This window comes from Eubalaena glacialis, chromosome 4, assembly GCF_028564815.1.
Source record: "Eubalaena glacialis isolate mEubGla1 chromosome 4, mEubGla1.1.hap2.+ XY, whole genome shotgun sequence".
Classification (NCBI taxonomy): domain Eukaryota; kingdom Metazoa; phylum Chordata; class Mammalia; order Artiodactyla; family Balaenidae; genus Eubalaena; species Eubalaena glacialis.
The window spans coordinates 22,247,480-22,272,563 of NC_083719.1; the positions used below are offsets into that span (position 1 = coordinate 22,247,480).

General features: G+C 32.4%; 1 protein-coding gene across 2 annotated transcripts in view; it reads right to left on the minus strand.

Annotated features, from left to right (window-relative positions):
- CDH9 (cadherin 9) overlaps positions 1-25,084 on the minus strand; it is an 82,409-nt gene that overhangs the window by 5,554 nt on the left and 51,771 nt on the right. For both annotated transcript variants that reach the window (XM_061187678.1, XM_061187679.1), the window contains 5 exons: positions 24,418-24,585; positions 22,107-22,294; positions 20,927-21,180; positions 3,927-4,063; positions 3,307-3,428 (listed from right to left, as the gene is read on the minus strand). In XM_061187678.1, the coding sequence (XP_061043661.1) occupies positions 3,307-3,428; positions 3,927-4,063; positions 20,927-21,180; positions 22,107-22,294; positions 24,418-24,585 (869 nt within the window). The remainder of the gene's footprint in view (positions 1-3,306; positions 3,429-3,926; positions 4,064-20,926; positions 21,181-22,106; positions 22,295-24,417; positions 24,586-25,084) is intronic.

Consider the following 25,084-nt stretch of genomic DNA (forward strand, 5'->3'; position numbering starts at 1 on the left):
TCAAACTGTTTACTCTTCTTCTTAATGGTATTTGCAAAATTTAGAAGAATATACAAATAAATGCTTCTAAAGTTTTGTAAAATCATTGTTGAATTTGAGAAATTATAACACCTCTCAGCTGTGCTCCCTGTAGGTCAGAGGGGTACCACAGTGTGAAGATGGAGCAGTAAATGACAGGTTGGGCAGAAAAATTCCATTGAGCATTTTATTGTGGATAAAACACAAAGCTACACATCAGGGTGCCTGTTTTCCAGTCCTGGGTCTGCCGTCTGTGTGATTTGTAATTACAGTCACTTAATTACCATTACTTTCAAACTTCTCTTCTACAAAAACAAATAGTGGCACCACTGCCAGGTATAATAGTCCAACATTCTGTGATGAAGAATTATTAGAATTTCACAGTAGTTTAATGTATCCATTGTTTTGGTTATTGTGTACCTTCTATGGCCATACCAACCTGCATACTCACTAGTTAATACTTTTTCCTCTTTGATATTAATTATAATTTTGTTCATTTTATTGACAGAAACACATGTAATCTTAGGTTTCTTTATACAATACTTCTGAAAGTGCATAATTATTAATATAAACTTGATATGATTTTTCTCCTTACAAGATTGGCGCATGACATAGAAAAATTTATATAAGATCTAATATTCTTGCTCAAACTTCTGTTCCAGAATAGCAATAATGTAACTAATATTTAGTAATATTTTAATCATAAAAATCATTGATCCTTTCATTGTATGACTCTGAGTTCTTGAAATGATTAGATGAGCCATTGTTTAAACATATTTTGAGAGAGACTATATATCAGTAGCTTGACATCTATATTATGTTTTATTTTTAACCTTGTTAATTTTAACAGGAAAATTGTTTTCCACCAATTATATGAACAATGACATAGACATGTTAATAGCAGTAGTATATATTAAAAGAATTGTAATTAGTTAATATCAATTATACTTTATCATTATCAAATATTAATTTTGTAATATATAAATAACTCACATGAAACAATAAAAAAGCATACTAATAGATAAATAAGTAAAGAATATCTACAGGCTATTATCAGTTGACTTGTGTCCCTTCAAATTATATGTTTAAGACCTAATCCCCAGTACCTGTGATGTGACTTTATTTGGAATAGGCTCTTTGCAGGTGTAATCAAGTTAAGATGAGGTCATACTGAATTAGGGTGGACCCTAATCCAGTGAATGGAGTTCTCACAAAAAGAGGGAAATATGGACACAAATAGAGATACAGAAATAATATCATATAACAGTGGAGACAGAGGTTGGAGTAATTTGGGTCCACAAACCAAGGAACGCTAAGAATCACCAGCAAACACAGAGGCTAGGAAGTGGCAAGGAAGGATCCTCCCCTAAAGCCTTCTGAGAGAGCATGAACCTGCTGACACATTGATTCTGGACTTCTAGCCTACAGAACTGTGTCAAAGTATACATTTCTGTTATTTCAAGCTATCTAGTTTGTGTAAATTTGTCATGGTAGCCTTGGGAAACTAACATAGCTATAAAATGTTCAGCCTCAATAATTTTGGAGGAATTCATGTTAAAATTATTATGAGATTTTACATATTGGTAGATAGTATTTAAAATCTAGTGTTGCCCAATACATGAGCAATTATCCACATTTGGTGGAAGTTATTACGAGGTATATAACATATTCTGAGCACTATTTGGAAGCACTGATGAGTATTTATAGATAAAATTTATTTCTTCTTTGAGGATTTCATCAAAGAAAAATGATTCCAGGTAGTATACAACTATACATGTATTATAATGCTCACTGTAGTGCTGTCTGCTAGAGTAACATTTTGTTGGTAAACCAAATTTCCATTAATAAATGGGTAGTTGAATAAGCTAACTAATGTGTAGCTATGCTCTGAAAAGTAAGCAGCAAATTAAAAATAATCATTCATCGAACTGAGAATATGCCCATTACTTGTTACGAAGTGAAAAAAGGAAAACAATTTTTAATCTGAATAACTGTGTAATGATTCTTTGCTGGTGAAAAGAAAATAAAAACTTCATTTGTATTTCTGTGTATAAAAGTGGAATGTGGTATGTACCTCTTTCTTAGTCTGCTTGAGCTGCCATAACAAAACACCATATACTGAATGGCTTAAATAGCAGAAATTTATTTTCTCACAATTCTGGAGGTTGGAAGTCCGAGATCAGGGTATCAGCATAGTGGGCTTTTAGTGAGAGGTCTCTTCTGGCTTTCAGACAGCTGCCTTCTTGCTACATCTTCACATGGCCTTTCCTTTGATCGTGTGTATGACAATAGAGGGTGATCTCTCTGGTGTCTCTTCTTTAAGGGACACTAATACTGTCAGATCAGAGCCCCACTTTATGACCTCATTTAACCTTGATTCCTTCCTTAGAGACCCCATCTTCAGATGATACAGCCACACTGGGGGATTGGGCTTCAGCATATGAATTTTGAGGGGGCAGAAATATTCAGTTCATTATAATCTCTACTAGAATAGAAGAAAGACTATATTTCACTTTATTTTCTATATTAAAAGGACATGATAGAATTATATATGATTCTTACCATCTACCTACTTTTTCCTCAAGGAAATATCTAAATAACTCGTTAAAATTTCTTTCAATAACATTTATGCAGTTTGTACTTGTAAAATACAGTATTTGTATTTGTAAAATACTGTATTAGTGTAAAACATGAACATATTCTGCATTTTCTTAAAATTACTTTAGAGATACCTGAAATATTACTTTATATGAGGACTTTGTAACTCTTGTACACTCTTTTTTATCGCACTAATATTAAAGTCGAAAAATCACAAACAAAATATAACTTGTCTCAAACCAAAATGTCCTGATTGAGCAACTCAAAGTAACAAAATATAATCAACAAGACAATTATTATGATTTCCTTTATATTAACACAGAACAATTTTATTTTCATACTTGATGTTTTATTTAATAATGTATGTTCATTCTATTCGTGATTATAGCTCAGTATGAGTATGATTATGAATCCAGGTAGGAAATTTTTATATATGTGATATTCATTATGTACCTAGTCTATAAATTAAAGCATATATTATAATTTTTCCTATTATATCATGGATTGTATAAGAATATTTTAAAAGTCATCTTTTTAAGATTATTGTGATTTTTTTGGTAAGGAGAGATAAAACAAGTGACAAGGAGGACTGACAATAGTTTGCATGAAAAAAAAAATGTGCAAGTAAATTAATGCAGTGTCATCTGCCTTCGTGAAGAGGATATTTTTTTTAAGTTTATAATAACTTACCTGCCCAGGTTTTGCATTTTCACAGACAAATGTTTCATAGTACATGGCAAATTCTGGAGCATGGTCATTTATATCTAGAATTCTGATGAAAACAGGAATGCGGCTACTTTGTTTTGAGTTATCTGCAATGAGAACATGTGTAAGATTTCAGTCTCATTTACAGAGTAGTAGTGATATTGTTTGCCCCATTTGTAACTTAGCAACAGATCATTTCTGGGGTGTTCACTTCTTGATTGGATTGCTGATGGATATCTCAGCTTTCTTACACGGTTCAGATGAAGAGCATGATAGAAAGAGGAGAATATAATTGAGAGTGAATATTATTTGTAAGAGATAATTTTCTTAGACTGATTAATTATTTTTATGAGGTTAGATTATATTTTTATCCTACAGTAAGATGTAAAAGAAAGTCAAGTTTAAAATAAAATGAATATTTGATAATCATTAAAATAATTTAAAAATCCAACACACTCTAAATCATTTCTCTCAGCTCTTGCTGAGAGAATTCATTCAGCAAGAGTGGAAATTCATTCCACTCAAGTAAAAGAGTCTACTTAATGCTATTATTTTACTACTTTGGTGAAAAATAATGTGTTCAGGTGGATGTATTTCCAACTTACTTATCTCTGTGGCTGTAATGGTGATGTTATGCCAAGGGGTTGACTCCCGGTCAAGAGGCTTCAAAGTGAAAATAGAACCATTTTCTGAGTGAATACTGAAAATCCGGTCCATATCCGAATGCCGATCAACAGAGTATCTAGCAGAAAAGAGACTCATAATTCCAGGCATTGTTTTAAAATTATTAATTCATCTACCATTTCTTAAAGTTATAGGCAGTTCACACGATGGTCTGATAAATACGACAAGTAAAATACCGATAATTTTCTTGAATTTTTATTTAATGTAATTGTCATTTAGATAATTTGATGTAGTTGGCTGTTTTCATTATTACTATTCTATGATTATGTGTACTTCAGAGTCCTTAGTTATACTCATGAATCCTTGTGGCAGCTTTTAAGTGAGTTTTTAATTGTCACTTGATTAATTTATCCTATCATAGACCTATTGCAGTGCTTGAGACATATTAAAGTCATATTAAAGTTTATAGAGTCAATTGCATTGGATAAATTGAAATTATGTTGAAAATAACACATAAAAACGTGTCCACAGAGTCCTTATAAGTGAATATGCAGAGGCTGTTGTAAAATACATGGCTCTTCAATGGTTCTCTATTCAAAGATTATTTCAGCTGAATCAAAGGTCTTCCTCCAGTCTCTCCCTTTAGCCTTTTCCAAATAAAAACTGAAATGACAAGGAACCACAGATGTACTAGCTACCATTTTTGCATGTTTGAGATTTCTGCTGCTGAGTGTTTGAGCCATGTAGGAATCTAAGTGTGTCTCAAACATTAATGTTCATATGAATCACATGGGGATCTTGGTAAAAACAGATTCTGATTCAGTAAGTCTAGTGTGGGAACTGTTATTCTGCATTTCTAAAAAACTCTTAGGTGAATCCCATGTTGTAAAGTCCATAGATAAGGCTTTGTATAGCAAGGTTAAGACCATGGGATAAACTGGTTAGAATAAGGACAGCCAAAGGAGCAACAATGACAGAGAACTAACAAGCTAATCAGCATCTGGTGGCATCCTCATTTTTCTAGGTCTCCATTAAAGACACTTAGCAAATGAACTCCCTTTTAATCTGGTGAATTAGGGAATTAACAACTCCCATTATAAATCCATAATATATCCACTGTCTGGCACTGACTTTGACAAAAAATAGACATTTAGGTTTCTAAACATTGTGAAACATTGGCAATTTTTAAAATATTGGATAAAAATACATTTATCTAAATTCGATGATTTCTTTGGGTTATTTTAATAAAGAACATGTGACTTAGTCCATTATTATAAGGACTATGCTTAACTTAAGGGATCCATTAGTAAACTCAGATTTCAAAAATTTTAACAGCTTAATATAGTATATGATGGTGCTTACCTAATTTACTTTCTGCTAAATTTTGTAAAATTATTGTTTCAAACTCACAAATACTGCTTCAAAGTGAGTATTTGGGCATGTGGAAAATATACATATTATATATATATATATTAGATTTCATCTCAAAGATAAAATAGCTAAAATCTTTGCATAGTTGGTCTCAGATTTCTTCCTGTACCTCACTCCCAAAATATGAAACCAGGACAGTCACCTTGTTATCCTTTGGAAGTGTTGTGCAGTGTACAATAGAGCTACATGGAAATGGTAGTATTCCCTTATTTTTGCAATAATTATGATTGTAATTTTTCTACATGGTTGCTATAAAAAGAATTTGGGGATTTAAAAAAAAAAAAAAAACTCATGTGACATATGGTCGCTGCCCAAGAGTAACTATCCTTCTGGGGTGGGAAATCCTAAGTAAATAGAGAAAAATTTTAAACCTAAATATAAAAATAATTATATAAAAATGCATAGTAGTGTATATATTTCCTAGAAGCACAAGTTACATTGAGTTTTAACTAAGCATTCATTGTCAGACAAGGATCTGAGATAGTTCTTATTTTTTAAAATACTCATTAATGTACTAAGATCAAGAATAAAAGTCATATGAAATTTTCTCTTTTTAATTTTTATTGCTTAAATAGTGCTAAGACAAAAGAAAATAGAGTGTTTCCTATGTCTAGGTTTCAATCCTCCTACAGTTTAGTTCCTAATGTGGCCTGAGAAAGTCATTGGAACATTTAAAAAATGGGTTTTTTTCCTAAAGTACTTACACCAAATTCTGCTTATGAATACAAACAATCCTAAAAGGAACACAAAGAAAGCGAATAAAAGAGCATAACCACATAACCACATCTATGTGTTGAATGAATCTCAATTCATAATATTCACCTGTATATATTTATCTCCATTGTTGGAAAGGTCAATAGTTAACCATTATCTGCTTATCGCTGAATAGATCTTGGATTCCTTCCTATCACTTGCATCAAAGATCAGAAGTAAAATAAAAATCGCTTTTTGCCCATTGCTACATGCCCTAGAGATTAGCATGGGGATTTCTATGATTGAGGAATAGTTAACAATTCTAACATTATACAAATCTAGCTTTGACTCACTTTGAGCTTATGTGGGATCAAAATAGGTCTGTGTTTCTGGCTGCCCTACTCTTAGGTTCAACCTTGAAAAGCACTGTTCTCAAGTTATGAATTCATGAAGGAGAGTCACTTTGATGATTTATAAATAGTTCATTTTAACATTAACACTGCAAACTTCCGAATCTGTATTTATAAATTTGCCCGACTGCAAATGATGTCTTGCAGTTTTTCAAAGCCCAGAGATAATTTTCATTTATTTAGCAGCCAGTGCTCTATTTTCAACACAGAATAGGATGTTCTGGTTTACCTATTAATAATAAGTACACTGGATTACAGCAAATGACCAAAAAGAGGCTGATAAACACATAACGCGAGACAAAACTGTCTCTATGTCCCAGCAGATGGCTTATTAAAATGATACTTTATTGATCTCATATATTGAATTTATAACAATAAGTTTTAAAAAAGATCATTGGCATAATTTTTTGAATGAATACCTTTTGCAGAAACAGGAGCCAATCACATAGGCAGCAAAAATAACAAGGTAAAAAGATCACAGGCGAGCTGACACTGTGGAAGCTGAACTCTGGTTCTAGTTTGTTTGTTAGTTTGTTTTTTAAGCTCTACAATTAAGAATCAAACACATAGCAGATCCCTATATTTTCACCTACTACAAAAAAACATGTAAATTAAATTACAGACACCAGAACGAATCAGTAATATGTAGGAATACATCAAAGATAGTATTCCTTTTCCTTTCCTGAATTCCAGGTACATCTTCCACTAAGTCAATATAATTAGGCTATGAGTTTGCTTATTCCTTTCCAGAAATGTGTTTTCTAGCTACAAACTATGAAATTTCCTTGAGAATGGCTATACTGCTTTAACAAATAGTTCAAACCTTTATTTTTTTCCATATATTATTGACATGATTTTAAAATTACTATTATTTTACTCTCTGTAATAAAATCAAGCAAATATTAAAGAAGTACTGGTATATATGAAGGCACTTATTCCAGTTTATGGTGGAATCATGTACATTTTATGGTGACATAACTAAATTTCTCATCAGCAAGTTTGTTTTTTATTTACTTCTCTATTTGACTGCGGTAGAACTGATTTCTTCTAAAATTCGTTGAACCTTTAAATTTGTTGAGCATAAAATTGGTGTGAAATGAGACAACATGTTCTTTCAGAACCTGTAAAGCTATAATCAACCCTATAACTTAGGAAATCCATGATTACTAATGAGGTGAAGCGGAGCTGACAACAGCTGCTAATTGTAACCATAATCTTATGTTGCAAGTGGCAGATGTATTTCAGAAAATATGTTTGATGAACAGATTTACCGGTGGGTGAGAATTACTTCCCAAACTTTCCCTGGAAAATGTTCCATGATGTTTATCATAGCCTATTTCTGCTCTGGGGATCAGTCATCCTTCTAAATGCTATCAGAGCAAACGAAAGAGTTAAATATTATAATGTTGTCTCCTTGTTGAATTATTGCTGGTTTTTTACACTATAATTGAATATCTAAAGCTTTTTTTGCATACATTTTTATGCTAACAGGAATCAGCCTAATGTTATATTTTCAGGCATGGCCTTACATTTTGTCAGACTTGACAGTATAATTTTAGGAACATAATTTCAGATTCATCTGTTCTCCAAATATTTTTCTTCCCTTTGTCAAAATTCTTGAGATTTTACAGGTAAAACTACTGCTCATTGTTTTTTCAAGACTTGAGTACCCTATAAAAAGTAAATATTTCTGGAAGAGCTATGGACTTAAAAAGGTATCAGCCACTTTTATATACCATAAAGCAAGGTTGCAAGTTTTACTATCAGTCTCTGATCAAGAAATTTTTCTCCTAAAATTGTATCATGAGGAAATTATCAGTTATAAATCTCCAGACAATCTAAATTTTCATTAGTGATGCATTACCTACATGATAGTATGTTATCTATACAATAGAAGTTTATCAAGAACTGTAATGACATTAGCAAATATTCACAATTAGTAAAATATATAAACCCATATATATTATATAAGCTATACTTAATTAAAAAAATAGATTGATAAACTTTAAAAGATGAAATACTTGATGGAAGTAGAATAAATAGCACTGGAGTATCTACTGAGGGGAGAATTATAGATGTCTTATTTGCTACAAAATTACCTATGCAATCCATTTTTTCTAAAATGAATGGCTACAATTATATTATCAAAAACATGTTCAAAATGATATTTTGGATGTCCTCTTCAAATATAAAATGACAGGGGCTGGATTTACCACACACACACACACCCTGCCAAAACCCACTAAAATCCAAATAAATATATGAAACAATTATTTTTGAAGCATTAGATACCAGGAGACAGAGAGGGTAATTCCTGAGAAAAGAGGAAGAAATGATGTGATCCTCAAAACTGGCTGCTGCCTGGGAGGGTTTCTAAACAATAATGCGGGAAGTGGGAGCCCAGATGGAGCTTGTCAGTCCCTTGAATTCAGGAGATAATGCTGAGAGTCCAGGGAGACCAAGGTGGGTAGAATTTGCTGGGCAGAAGACTTCATAGGATAGAGCTTCACAGAGAGAGAGCCACAGAAATATGAAGAGGATCCTGTTCAACTCTTCAGCTGAGTGCTAATCAGAACATGCATGAGAGCAGATAAAATGAAGCCATAGATGTAACCAATTATAAGGGCCAGAGGGAGCAAAATTGAACTGGCATGTGTCTGGAAATAGTCTAATTCCCATCAGCCAAAGTAGAAAACTCATAACTCATGGGGCTTTGGTAGAATCTCAGAAATCTCTTACTTGATTTATGGGGCAAAATTAGATCTAGACAAAGGGCTGCTAAAGCAAGGGCCAGAAGGTTTAAGCTGTTTCAGGTAACTTAGCCACACATCTGAACACAGCTCAATAGTATTTATAGAAATGCAAAGCTATCACACAATTAACACAGCATAAACACAATATTTGTCATGCAATCAAAAATCACAGGTAAGCAAAAATGGGAAATGTGACTGCAAAGAAAAATCTGTCAATTGAAACTAACCCAGAAATGACACTGTTGACAGAATTAGCTGACAGTGATATTTAAAAAGTTATTTTAAATGCATTCTATATATTTAACTAGAGGAAAGTTTAAGGAAATAATATAGATATAGATAGATAGATATAGGTATATGTCTTTCATAGAACTTCTAGAGGAGAAACTACAGTCTGTGAGTTGAAAATTATACTCTGATGGAATTAAAGCAGGTTAGATATTGCAGGAAAAAAAATAGTAAACTTGTAAATGAAGATGAATGGGAAATATTTAAAATGATTAAGGTGGGGAGATTAAAAAATAGAGCACCAGTGAGCTGTGTTACACTTTCAAGACACCTAACATAATTAAAATTAAATGATCTGAAAGAGAGGAGGGTAGGGTAAAATTATTGAAGAAACAGTGGTTGAAAAGTTTTCCAAGTTTGAGAAAAGTCGTAAACTCACAGATCCAAGAAGCTTAATAAACTTCAAGTACAAAATATATGAAGCATGTTATAGAAAATCACATCGTAATCAAATTGCTTAAAACCAGTGACAAAATTTAACTGCATCCTAAGGAACAACTAAGTTACAAAGAGAAAAATAAACATAAAGGCAGTGAAAAGTCTTTATTATAGAGCTAGGGGGAAAAAAAAAAAAAACTACCCTCAATCTAAAATTCTATACCCAGCAAAAAAAAAAAAAAAAAAAGAAAGTGATAACATAAAAAAAGGAAATAAAAAGGAATGCAAAATAAAATACAGTATTAATCCAAAGAAAGCAGAAAATAAGAAAGGTGAAACAAAGAAAAGATAGAGCAATAAGAAAACAAATAGCAAGATGATAAATTAAACTTAATAGTATCAGTAGTCACATTAAATATACATGGTCTAAACATCACAATTAAAAGGAACAGAATGTTACATTGTGCAATAAAGCAAAACACAGCTATATGATTCTATAAGGAACATATTTTAAATACAAAAGCAGAAATAGACTAACAGCATCATACTTAATAATGAAAAACTAATTTCTTCATAAGACAAGGAGGAAGGAAAGGACTTCTGTTCTTATCACTTCTGTTTAGCATTGTCCTGGAGGTTCTTGCCAGTGCAATAAAGCAACAAAAAATATAAAATATGTTCTTGATATGTAGACGTAAAACCACAAAACATGGCTGAAAACACCCTCCATGAGTGGAGAAATGCACATTGTATATGGATTAATATATTCAATATTATTAAGGTATTATCAATTCTGCCTACATTGATCAATGGACTCAACACAATCCCAATGAAAATTTCAGGAGGCTCTTTTATAGCACTTGATAAATGAAAATGTAAAGGGCCTAGAATTACCAAGCAACTTCAGGTAGGAAAAAAAAAAGTTAAATGAGGAATACTACCTAATTTAAAGACTTTTTTTATAAAGCTATACAACAATGTGCCATTTTTGTAAACATAGATAAATATATAATTGGAATAGAAGAGAGAGTCCAGAGTTAGTTTTGACAAATGTACAAAATTTATTCAGTGAAAATTATAGTCTTTTCAACCAATGGTGCAGGAAACATTGCATTTCCAATGTAAACATCCATATACAAAAAAGAAAAAACTTTGATCCATAACTCACACCATATAAAAATTAACTTAAAATGAATCATAGATATAAATATGACCAAAAGCAATAAATCTCCTACATGAAAAAAAATAGAATGAGAATATGACTAAAAGCAATAAATCTCCTACCTGAAAAAAAATAGAATGAGAATTTTGAGATTAGGCAGATGCTTCCTATATAAGACACTAAAAGCTTCATCCATAAATTTAAAAGTTAATAAACTGGATTTTATTAAAATTGAGAAGTTTTGCTTTTTGAAAGTCACTTTAAGGGAATGGATATACAATCCACTGACTTGGGGAGAATATATTTGCAAATCATAAAACTGATAAAGGACTTGTATCCATTGTGTGTGTGTGTGTGTGTCTTCAAATCGATAACAAAGACATAACCCAGTAAAATTTAGGCAAATTTTGAATAGACACTTCATCAAAAAACATATATTGGTGACATATAAACATATGAAAAAAATGCTCAACATCATTAGCTATAAAGGTAATGGAGATATTATTATATATCTATTAGAATGGCTAAAATTAAAATATTTGACAGTACCAAGGGTTGGTGAGGATGTAGAGAAATTGGAACCATCACACATGCTGATAGGAATGTAAAATTGTATAACCACTTTAAAAGTTAAACATGTAACCACCACATGTTCCAATCATAACCCTCCTAGATATTTACTCTAGAAAAGTGAACGCATGTAACTATACAAATACTGATACACAAATATTTGTATGTGTACTTATATACAAATGTGTATAAACGTATTACAATATCCAAGTATTTGAAACAACTCAAAATATCAATGAATAAGTGAACAGATAAGCAAATTGTGGTATTTCCACACTTTGGAATACTATTCAGCAATTAGAAAATTAAACTATTAATGCACACAACGATATGGAAAATCTCAAGATAGTTATGCTAAAAGAAAGAAGTTGGACAGAAGAGAATAAATACTGTATGATTTCATTTGTATAAAGTCAAGAAAATCCAATCAAATTTAATCTATATTGCCATAAAGTAGTTCAGTGTTTGCCTGGGAACAGGGTTTGGTTCCAGGATGTTTGGGAGGGAAGTATTACAAAGGGGAATTAGGAAACTTTAGGGGAAGATTTTGGGGATATTTTAATAGGTGTACTAATATGCTCCACCCACCAGTGGGCTGGCACTTGCCCTGGGACCAGCCTCATCAACCAGTGGGCAGACACAAGCCCCAGAACCCCCTGGGCCCCATCCCTACCCCCCAGAAGGCTGGCACCAACTCTGGGGCCCCTGGTCCCTGAAACCAGAGACTCCAAGACCCAGCTCTGCCAGTAGTGGCCAGAACTAGCCACAGTAACCAACATCACCCACTCGTAGGCAGACACCAGTCCAGGGATCCTCTGGGACCTAGCCCTGTCCAACAACAGGCTGACATGAAATTCATGAACCCTGGCCCCACAATCACCACAGTCACCAACTCTGCCCACCTGTGGGCCAGTAATAGCCCCGGGATATCTGGGGCCCCAGAGCCAGCTACCATGTCACCCTGCCCCTTGAGACCCAGCAGCCTGCAGCCTCCACACAAGGCAGGGCCTGGTAACCAACTAGACCTGGGGCCAGCCACTCCTACCAGACCATCTGCAATACTCAATCTGCCTCAACAGAAGAACCGTGCAGGCCACATGAGGGCACCCCTAGAGGATATAGCTCTGGTGACCAGAGGGGAGTGCACTCCTGGGGCACATGGGACATCTACTACAAAAGGTCACTTCCAGGGTCAGGAAATGTAACCAACCTACCAAATACATAGGAATAAAAACAGCAAATTCAGCAAAATGAGGTGACAGAGCAATACGTTCCAAATGAAGGAACAAGATAATACCCCACAAGAAAGAGTAAGTGAAGTGGAGAGAAGCAATCAACACAATAAAGAGTTCAAGGTAATGATCATAAAAATGTTCAAAGAACTTAGGAGAAGATTGCATGAACAAAGTGACAAGTTAGAAGATTTTAACAAAGAGTTAAGAAAATATAAAGAAGAACCAAAATACATGAAGAATACAATAACTGAAATAAAAAATAGACCAGAATGAATCAACAGATTAGATGATACAGAAGAACAGATCAGCAAGCTGGAAGAAAGAGTAGTGGAAATCACTGAAGCTGAACAGCAAAAAGAAAAAAAAATAATAAAAATAAAGGATGACAACTTAAGAGACCTCTAGTACAACATTAAGCATACTAAGATTCACATTTTGGGGTCCAGAAGGAGAAGAGAGAGAAAGGGGCAGAGAACATATTTGAAGACATTATAGCAGAAAACTTCCCTAACCTGAGAAAGGAAACAGGCATTCAGGCCAAGAAGCAGAGTCCAAAACAGGATCAACCCAAAGAGGACCACACCAAGACATATTGTAACTAAATTACAAAAATTAGAGAATATTAGAAGCAGCAAGGGAAAAGCCACAAATTATGTACAAGGGAATTCCCATAAGGCTATCAGTCAACTTTTCAGCAGTTACTACACAGGCCAGAAGGGAGTGACACAGTATATTTAAAGTGATGAAAAGGGAAAAACCTACAAGCAATAATACTCTCCCGGGCAAGGTTTCATTCAGATTTGATGGAGATATCAAAGTTTTACAGACAAGCCAAAACTAAAGAGTTCAGCACCACCAAACCAAATTTAAAGAAAAATTAAAGGATTTCTCTGAGGAAAAAGAAAAGCAGAACTAGAAATAGAAAATTACAAAAGGAAAAATCTCATTTGTAAAGACAAGTATACAGTAAAGGTGGTAAATCAACGATGCATGAAGCTACTAGGAAGGTTAAAAGACCAAAGTAGTAAAATCATCTATATATACAATAAATAACTAAGGGATACACAAAACAAAAAGATGTAAAATATGATGTCAAAACAGTAACTGTGGAGTGGGGCTGGGGAGTAAAAATGCAGGGTTGTTAAAATCTGTTTGAGTTTAAGAGATCTGAAACTTAAAATAATCATGTGTATATGGATGGCTATATATAAACCTCATGGTAACAACAACCTCATGGTAACTCTCAACAAACAAAAGTTCAGGACCAGATGTCTTCACAGATGAATTCTACCAAACATTTATAGAAGAGTTAATACCTATCCTTCTCAAATTATTCCAAAAAATTAAAGAAGAATGAATAATTCCAAACTCATATGAAGAGGCCAGCATCATCCTGATACCACTCAAACATCTATAGCAGATACATACATGCAAATGAGAAAGGAATCCAAGCAAAACACTAAAGGCAGCCATCAAATGAAAAGGGAGAAGAGAAAAAGAAGAAGAAAGGAACAAAAAAGAACTATAAAACCACCCCTAAACAATTAACAAAATGGCAATGGGTACTTACCTATCAACAATTACTTTAAATGTAAATGGACTAAGTGAAAGAAACGTAATGACCCAAAACCTTTGGGATACAGCAAAAACAGGTCTAAGAGGGAAGTTTATAGCAAGAAAAGCCTATCTCAGGAAACAAGAAAAACCTCAAAGAAACAACCTAACTTTACATCTAAAGGAACTAGGAAAAGAAGAAAAAATAAAATCCAAAGTTAGAAGGAAAGCAGTTATAAAGATAAGAGCAGAAATAAATGAAATAGAGACCAAAAAACCAAAAAACACAACAGGAAAGATCACTAAAACTAGGAGCTCGTTCTTGGTAAAGATAAACAAAATTGATAAACTTTTAGCCAGACTCATTAAGAAGAAAGAGAGAGGGCCCAAATTAACAAAATCAGAAATGAAAAAAGAGAAGTTACAACCTACACCACAGAAATACAAAAGATCATAAGAGATTACTATGAACAATTATACACCAAGAAAATGGACAACCTAGGAGAAATGGACAAATTCTTAGAAATGTGCAACCTCCCAAGATTGAACCAGGAAGAAATAGAAAATTATTATTTTATTATCAGTAATAAAATTGAATCAGTAATTTAAAAAAAAATTCCCAACAAACAAAAATCCAGGACCAGATATTTTCCCAGATGAATGCTACCAAACATTTATAGAAAAGTTAACACCAATCTCTCAAACTATATTCCAAAAAATTAAAAAGGAATGAATGCTTCCAAACTCGTACTAAGAGGTCAGCATCATCCTGATACCAAAACCAGATGAAGATCACACAAAAAAATGACAAGCCTATACCACTGATGAACGTAGATGCAAGAATCCATAACAAAATGTTAGCAAAATGAATTCAACAATACATTAAAAGGTTCATACCCCATGATCAAATGGGGTTTATCCCAGGGAAGAAAGGATGGTTCAATATTTGCAAATCAATGTGATATACCACATTAGCAAATTGAAGAATAAAAATCATATGACCTTTCAATAGATGCAGAAAAAGCTTTTGACAAAATTCAACATTAATTTATGATTAAAAAAACTCTCCACAAAGTGGGTATAGATGGAATATACCTCAACATAATAAAGGCCATATATTACAAGCCCACAGCTAAAATCATACTCAGTGTTGAAAAGCTGAAAGAGTTTTTCTAAAATCAGTAACAAGACCTGGATACACACTTTCACCACTTTTATTCAACATAGTTTTGGAAGTCCTAGCCACAGCAGTCAGACAAGAAAAAGAAATAAAAGTCATCCAAATTAGAAAGGAAGAATAAGAACTGTCACTGTTTGCAGATGACATGATACTACACTTAGAAAATCCTAAAGATGCCACCAAAAAAATACTAGAACTCATCAATAATTTGGTAAAGTTGGAAGATACAAAATTATTGATAATATACAGAAATCTGTTGTATTTCTAGACACTAAAAATGAACTATCGGAAAGAGAAATTAAGAAAATACCATTTACAATCACATCAAAAAGAATAAAATACATAGGAATAAATCTAACTAAAGAGGTTAAGGACCTGTACTTGCTAAACTATGCAACACTGATGAAAGAAATTGAAGAATACACAAGCAGATGGAAAGATATACCATGTTCATGGATTATAAGAATCAGTTTTGTGTATAATGTATATAAAATATCCATATTCCCTAAGGCAACCTACAGAATCAATGCAATCCCTATCAAAATACCAAAGTCATTTCTCACAGAACTAGAACAAATAATTCTAAAATTTGTATGAAACTCGAAAGACCCTGAATAGCCAAAACAATCTTGAGAAAGAAGAACGAAGCTGGAGGTATCATGAGCTCTGATTTCAAACTATACTACAAAGCTACAGTAATCAAAACAGTATGGTACTCGTACAAAAACAGACACATAAATCATTGGAACAGAATAGAGAGCCCAGAAGTGAACCTGCACTTACATGGCAATTAATCTACCACAAAGGAGGCAAGAATATACAATGGAGAAAAGATAGTCTCTTCAATGAGTGGTTCTGGGAAAACTGGACAGATACATGTAGAAGAATCACACTGGACTACTTTTTCACACCATGCATAAAAATAAATTCAAAATGGATTAAAGACTTAAATGTAAGAACTGCAACCATAAAAGTTCTAAAAGAAAACATGGGCAATAAGCTCTTTGACATTGGTCTTAGTAATATTTTTTGGATATATCTACTCAGGCAAGGGAAACAAAAGCAAAAATAAATAAATGGGACTTAATCAAACTAAAAAGTTTTTGCCCAGTGAAAGGAACAATCAACAAAATGAAATGGCTGCCTACTGAACGGGAGAAGATATTTGCAAATGATAGATCCAATAAGTGGTTAATAGCGAAAATAGATCCAATAAGTGGTTAATAACCAAAATATACAAAAACCAAACAGCCTGTTTAAAAAATGGGCAGAGGTTCTGAATAGACGTGTTTTCAAAGACATATAGATGGTGAACAGGCACATGAAAAGATGCTCAACATCACTCATCATCAGGGAAATGCAAATCAAAACCACAATGATATATCACCTCACAACTGTCATAATGCTATTATCAAAAAACAACAAACAACGAAGGTTGACAGGATGTGTACAAAAGGGAACCTTCATGCACTGTTGGTGGGAATATAAATTGGTGCAGCCGATATGGAAAACAGTATGGAGATTCATCAAAACTATTAAAACCAAACTACCATATGATCCAGCAATTCCACCTGGGTATTTATCCAAAGAAAAAGAAACCACTCATTAGAAAAGATATATGCACCCCTACGTTTATTGCAGTATTATTTACAATATACAAGATATGGAAGCAACGTAAGTGCCCAGTGATAAATGAATGGATAAAGAAGATGTGGTATATATGCATATATACACAATGGAATATTACTTAGCCATCAAAAGAATGAAATTATGCCATTTGTGACAGCATGGATGGATCTAGAGTAAATAAATAAAATAAGTCAGAGAAAGTCACATGCTGTATGATTTCGCTTGTACGTGAAATCTAAAAAGCAAAACAAATGATCAAATATAACAAAACAGAAACAGTTATAGATACAGAGAACAGATAATTTCCAGAGGGGAAGGTATAGGGAAGGAAAGAAATAGGTGAGGGAGATTAAGAGGTACAAACTTCTACTTGGCAAATAAATGAGCCATAGGTATGAAATGTATAGTGTGGGGAATATAGTTAATAAGTATGTAATACCTTTGTAAGGTGGCAGATGGAACTAGACTTATCATGGTGATCATTTTGAAATGTATAGACATTTTGAATTACTATGTTGTGCAACAGGAAAAAACATAGTGTTGTAAGAAAATTATACTTCAAAAACAAACTCATAAAGAAAGATCATATTTGTGGTTACCAGAGGGGAGGGTAGGTGGAGGGAGAATTGGATGAAGGCAGCCAAAAGGTACAAATTTTCAGTTATATGTAAGTACTAGTGATATTGATATAATATACAACATAATACATATAATTAACACTGCTGTATGTTACATATGGAAGTTGTTAAAGAGTAAATCCTAAGTGTTCTCTTCAGAAGGAAAAAAAAATTTCTGTTTCTTTAACTTTGTATCTATATGAGATGATAGATGCTCACTAAACTTATTGCGGTAATCATTTCATGATGTATGCACATCAAATCGTTATGCTGTACACCTTAAACTTTTACAGTGCTATATGTCAATTATATCTCAATAAAACTGGAAGAAAAAAAAGAAATTTTCTATTGTGGGAAATGGAAAAAATGATGAAAAACTAGACCAAATTCTGAGGGACAAAAGCCATATTTTGCTTTTTGTATAATTTTGTCCTTGAGGCTTTGCTTTGTACCCCTGAGGTCGGTCAAAGCAGTTTATGAATGTGAAACAATATTAATTATCTCTAATTAATAATTAGGTCAGTAAGAACGCAGAATATATCTGCTAAAGAATTGGTTGTGCATTCAGATCATCAGTAGTTTGAACCTCAGTCTGCTAATTATTTGTACAGTGTCCTTAGTAAAGTTTCTTAAACTCTTTGCATCTCAATTTGTGTTTTTTTAAAATGTAGGTGTATGTGTCAATTCCAAACTGCCAATCTATCCCTCTCCCTCCCCCTTCCCCCCTGTTAACCATAAGTTCGTTCTCTAAGTCTGTGAGCCTGACTACTGTATTTAAAATTAGATAATCAACAGGGACCTACTGTACAGCACAGGGAACTCGGCTCAGTGTTCTGTAATAACCAAAATGGGAAAAGAATTTGAAAAAATAATAGATACATAAATATGTGTAACTGAATCACTTTGCTGTGCAACTGAAACTAACACAACATTGTTAATCAACTTTGCTCCAATATAAAATAAATTTTTTTAAAAATGTAGGTGATGACAGTTGTACTCACCTTATAATGTTGTGATGAGGTTTAAATGATCTAATAAATATAAAGCTCTTTGGATAGTTTCCAGCTCATAGCAAGGGCTCAATAAATGATAACAATTATTTTATAGAGGAAAGGATAGGCAAAATATTTGTCTCATGTCATGAATCTGGTGCCACAATTGAAGTAGAAAAGACATTGACTACTATTTTTTGGAAATTGCAAAATCTATCAAGAACAGATACTTACTGAGCATTTATAGCTATTGGTATGGACAATCCCTTATCCATTTTTAATATAAGTGGTGATTTATTTCTATTTCAATATTGCAAAGAACACAAAAACACTTTAAACTTCTTTTTGTTACTTACAAAAATAAATGCACATATAAGAAATGCCAAAACCAATCAGCCACACTCAATTTCAGTAAAAAATAAATAAACATTTTGGATATAAAAATGTTGGAACATATGTGTAGACCACTGGAAAACTAGATTACTTATTCATTTCATTTTAGGAGTTTTGTTTTATATAATACGAAGATTTTAAATTAATCCATTTCATGTATACTGATACAAAAGTGTCAGAGTAAAATAATCTTTTATGCATTGGTATCATTATAAGTCATGTTTTTAAATTAATTAACAATATACAAAATATATAATTTGAACTTGAACATTTTTTAAAAGAGAAAGTTAAGTGAATTCTATTCTAATTAACCTAAAACTAACCAAATATTTCAAGCTAAACTCTGAGTACTAACTACAGATTAAAATTTCACAAACTTTCTTTATTTTAAAAATATATTAATTGACCAACAAATTAAATATAAATTAGGGTATATTTAGTGCAACAAACGTGGCTTTGTAAATTAACATGAATGGTTATTACATCTTAAACTAAATTTAATACTTATATACTTAGTATTGTGCTCACTGATTTTCTATGTATGATGGTATGACATGAATTCCAGGAAATCTGGGCATTCCCAATAAATATTTAACCATTTATTTTCCTTAATTAAAAATTAAATTTGATCCAAAAATTTATTGAAATATAGTTTATTTACTACAATATTGTGTTAGTTTTAGGTATATAGCAAAATGATTCAGTTATATATACATATAAATATATATATTCTTTTTTTTACATTCCCTTCCATTACAGGTTATTACAAGATATTTAGTACAGTTCCATGTGCTATACAGTCGGTCCTTGTTGTATAAAAAATTAAATTTTAAACAAAGCATAATTTTAGGCATTTTACTAGCCACATATTAACAGACAATATATTATTTGTCTGTCTCTTTTGTCTTCATCAACATACCTACCCATCTTCATCCACCCATCCTATTCATCCATCTGTGTCACAACTATATTTATATTCTCCTTAAGCATAGTTTCTGGCATATTTGAAAACTTTTAAATGGTTAATACAATATTCAAATTTTGGGAAAGTATTACACTATTCTGCACTATACTATACCAATTTTTAATAGTTTTACTGTTCTCAAATATCATTACTCGTTTTACCAATTCTCTGTTTTATTAATAGAATATAATTGATATTTTGCTTCTCAAAAGTTTTGATGTAAAATGTGCCTAGGGACTATTTTCAAAAGACGTTTTTCATCAATTTTCAAGGTATCTCTTAAGCTTTTCTAGAAGAACTTCTTTTCTAATGTATTTGTTTAGGTATCTTATTATTCGAACTATGATTTATCTAAGAAGGGCAATGAGACAAGAATTACGTCAATAACTAAGGGATTAGAATCACGGACACTGGAGCCAGACAGCCTGAACCTCAAACCCAGCTTTGCCAGTGACTAATTATTTGGCAAGTTATTTAAATGTTCGGTACCTTAGTCTTATCTCGTCTACAGAAAGATATAATAATAAGAGCTACCTTGTAATATGTGATAAGAGTCAAATGAAATAATATATCCAGAGCACTTAGAAGACAGCCCAGCTAAAAGTCTGTGCTATGGAAGTGTTTGGTTGTATTACTGTACTTGATCATACATGGTACATTTTTTTTTCACACAGCTTATAAATAGTGAGATTATCATTTTTCTTCAAACTTAAGTTTTCTCAAAATACTTACTTTATTAAATTGTTCATGGCATCTGGGTCATATGCTGTAACCTGTCCAATGATGCTGCCTTCCTTTACATCTTCATCTACTTCTATCAAGTAAAAAATTTTACTGAACACAGGTGGCTCATCCATATCTTCCACAGATATTTTGACCACAGCTGTGTCTTTGAAAGGTCCCAGGTACAGGAATCGTGGATCAGGGTGAGTGTTACTTGCATCCACTTTTAAAGTGTACAGCATTTTGTTTTCATAATCTAAATTCTGAAGTTAAATAAAATAAGAAAAATTAGTATAATATAGCAGACATAAAAATGGAAGACAATTTCAAAATTTAATAACCACCTCTCTTAATAGTCCCAGTAATTCTGGTTAAATAACTTTCCCAATTATTGCTTCATGGGTATAACAAATAAATTAGGAAATTTTTTTTTTGCCTTACACATTTATAAGGAGTAATTCAATATAATAGTATACACATTAAGATTGATTCACACTTAGTAATGCATTTTACATTTTGGTAGTCATAGGTAAATGAAGTATTATCTAATACATAGGCTATTTATTACTATATTATTATTATTAAAGTTATAAAAATTTAAAATCAGCAGAAACATAAAATTGAGATTTAACAAACCATTCACATAAGTTGCTTCCTTAAGTCCTACAGTTCTAAAACTGTGTTTTAAAAAGAAAAAAAAAATTATTAATCTGAACACTGTGGAAAAAAGATGTGAATGAAAGCAGGGAAATTAGGGTGATATAAAGTAATCAATATTTAGCTTGATTATTCTGTGTAACGCTTTATAATGTTCTCCACTGCTTTAAAAATCAAGCATCTTCAGGCTTCATCTATTTTAATAAGCCATCACACTTAACAATTTAAATATTTTAAACAGTGAATGAAATAATACCATGGTGCAATATAAAACAAAGACTTTTGAGAGTATCTAATCCTTGTTTGATTGTTGTCTACTATAAGCACAAGCTGTTGAGGTTTTATATCAGTTTTTAAGTGTCAATGATAAAGATGCTTAACTTATTTGAAGTGAAATCGCAACTATTCCCACTTATATGAAGGATAGAAGCATGTAAAGGATGGGAAAAATAAATCCTAGGCTTTTCTTCCTTGAAAAGCAAAAATAAACTATAAAGCACTCAATGAGGAAATGAAGACAGCAAGAAGAAACCTGTTTGACAGTTATAATCCCTTCCTGTGTATCCTTGTCAGTGACGACATCAAACATGTCTGCTCCGTCTCCTTCAGCAATGCTGTATTCCATCTCAGCATTTTCCCCCACATCAGGGTCATTGGCTTTTATCCTTCCAAGATGAGTTCCAAGAGGCACAGACTCAGGAGAATAAAATTGATACGTACCTGAAAATTAAATCAAAGCTGTTTCATCTTTAGATAACAAAAATCTTTCATTTCCTCTGCCTTTTTTACTTAAATAAATTAATTTCAAATTAGGAGAGTTTTTCATCATATTGAATTGTAAGCTGTCAAAAATTATAGATTTATTAAGTTAGAAAAATAATTTATAAAGACAGAGTACTCTCATTTTGTAAATGAGAAATATATGTTCCAGAAAGATTAAGTGAATGTCTCAAGGTTATTTAGATAATAGATGGTAGTCCTGATACTAGAATCCAGAACTTTTGACTTAAGAGGGCAAGGAAAACAATTATTTACTGCTTATCTGAAGCATTCAACATTGTCATTACACATTTTTACTTATATTAAGTGATTTAGAACATGCATTTATTCTTATATTCTAACTCAGGGATAGAAAAAATAAATCCATACACAGCAAGTTACTTCTTTTTTTTTTTTTTTTTTTTTTGCTTGTTAATGTCTTTAAGTGGGATATGAGCGTTTCTGTCTCCTGCAGTTTCAGCCATTACACTGTGCTGTTCATGAAAGCATTTTAGTTTGTGAGGATTTATTTAAGAGATAATAAGAAAATATCACAAAAAATGTTAATGAAAGTTAGAAATGTTTTTAAACATTTAATATGTGTTGAAATCTATATAAGGCCAAAGGCCCTCTATGTTAATTTATTTAATTCTAACATTAGTCCTTATAGAATGAAGGCAGGTGTATTATCCTCAGATAAGGCTCAAGGAAATCATCCTGTAAAGCTGGGAAAAGCAGAAGGCAAAACTAAGTCTCCCTGACTTCAAAGTCTGTTCTCTTTCCAATTTGCTTGGTGGTTAAGAAGAGGGACTTCTAAATCCAACGGCCCTGGATTTGAATTTTCATCACTAGGCAAGTTAGTTAAATTCTCTAACCCTTAATTTACACATCTGTAAAATAGAGATGATGATAGCTATTCACTCATAGGTTTGTTATGAAGATTCCATGAAATGACGTCTTTAACATGCTTAGCCCAGTTCTTAGTTCAAGAACAGTTTTACTATTACGAGTTCCAAACCTTCTGCTGAGATTATAATAGATAATAAAATTATAGAGTGGCAAGTCATTTGAGAAGTCATCACATCATACTTTTTCAGTTTATGTTTAAGGAACCTGAATGCAAAGTTTAGATTTATGTTAATTAGTCTTATTATTCATATTCTTAGCAAAGTTTATTTTTTAATATTTATCATTTGTATATGTCCACCATCCAGAGCTGTATCATCAAGTATTTCAAATTTGATTAGCTTGAAAAAAATGCTTTACTCTATTGGAATCAATGTTATAAATTGAAATTTCAGGGCCCTTAACAGAACGTTTCAAGATAGGACCTCTTATAATTTTATTTGCTGCAACATAGAAATATTTTCAGCAGAGAATGAGTCTGTTTTTGTAGGACCTCATGGCTTGCAAAGAATCCATGGTTTAACATAGAAATCGTGACAACTGAAAGGCTATTAACTGATTTAATCTTCACAAGTAGGTAACAGATACCAGCAAACTCTAACATATCTCAGATGCCATCACAACCAAGGTTATTTCATGAGACTGTGGGCCAATAAGAAAGAAAAATATGGCCAATTAAACTAACTTGCATTGATTTTAATATAGTATCTGATTTCAGAGATGTTAAAACATCAACATACCTGTGTTTTAGAATTGATTAAATAAGGGATTATAATTCTTACATACAAACAAGAGAACTGAGGCAAGACAAGTGATAGACATGGGATTTGCAGCCTGGTGGTCAGACTTGAGAGTCCACGCTCATAACCAGGAAATAGATAAGAAAAAGAACTAGATGATCATAGGAAATGTTGGGAAAGGTAGTCCAGAAAATTTTATAACTCTTCAAAAGGTAGAAGAAGATAATTAAAGTTGCCAAAAAGAACCTCATTTCCTTGTTTTCTCCATTACCTACTCAATGATGAAATGATCCTAGTCACTTTTAATTAATTTGTGGGAAATCATGATATTCTGTGGGAGGAGGGGTTGTGGATTCATCTTTATCCATAAACTAGTAGTGAACTGTTCATAGTGTGTTTGAGAAACTTTCCACATGGTATCACTGAAACCTCTCTTACTCTGGGGAAATCGAGGAGGATTGTTGTTGACGTCTGTCAGAGTGATGTTCACTGTGGTGGTTCCAGAAAGGCCTCCCATCTGGCCACCCATGTCTTTGGCTTGTATAACCACTTGGTACTGCTCTCTATTTTCTCTGCTCATGTCTGGTAATGCAGTTTTTATTATGCCTTTTGGAAAAAATAGACAAATATTTTGCAATTCAATCACTGTGTTTTAAAATTAAGCCATGCAAGATCCATTTTACAGACATTAATCAAAACAAACAGATGATAAGATGTCAGTGTACCTAGATAAGTCTTTCAATCCATACATAACCAATTTAACATAATTCACAGAACAGAAAAAAATTCTTTCATGGGCTGTTGTTCAGGAAGAAATTTTTGCTAATCAATTTAATTATCCTTTTGACTAGAAAAACTAACTTTAGTCAAAAGTCTTTAGATGAATAAGCTTAATTTTGATGATTGTCACATTTTTTTTGGTTTTGAGTATTTCCTAAGACATGTAATGTGTTGAATCTCTGTGAAATTTTGTATTTAATGTAATAAATTTAAGCTCAATAAATACTAGTCTAAAGGGCTAAGGATTCAAATCTTTTTAAATAATAGGAATTCTGCTTCTGTATCCATGGAATAACTATCAATATAAGGAATAAATAAAAACATG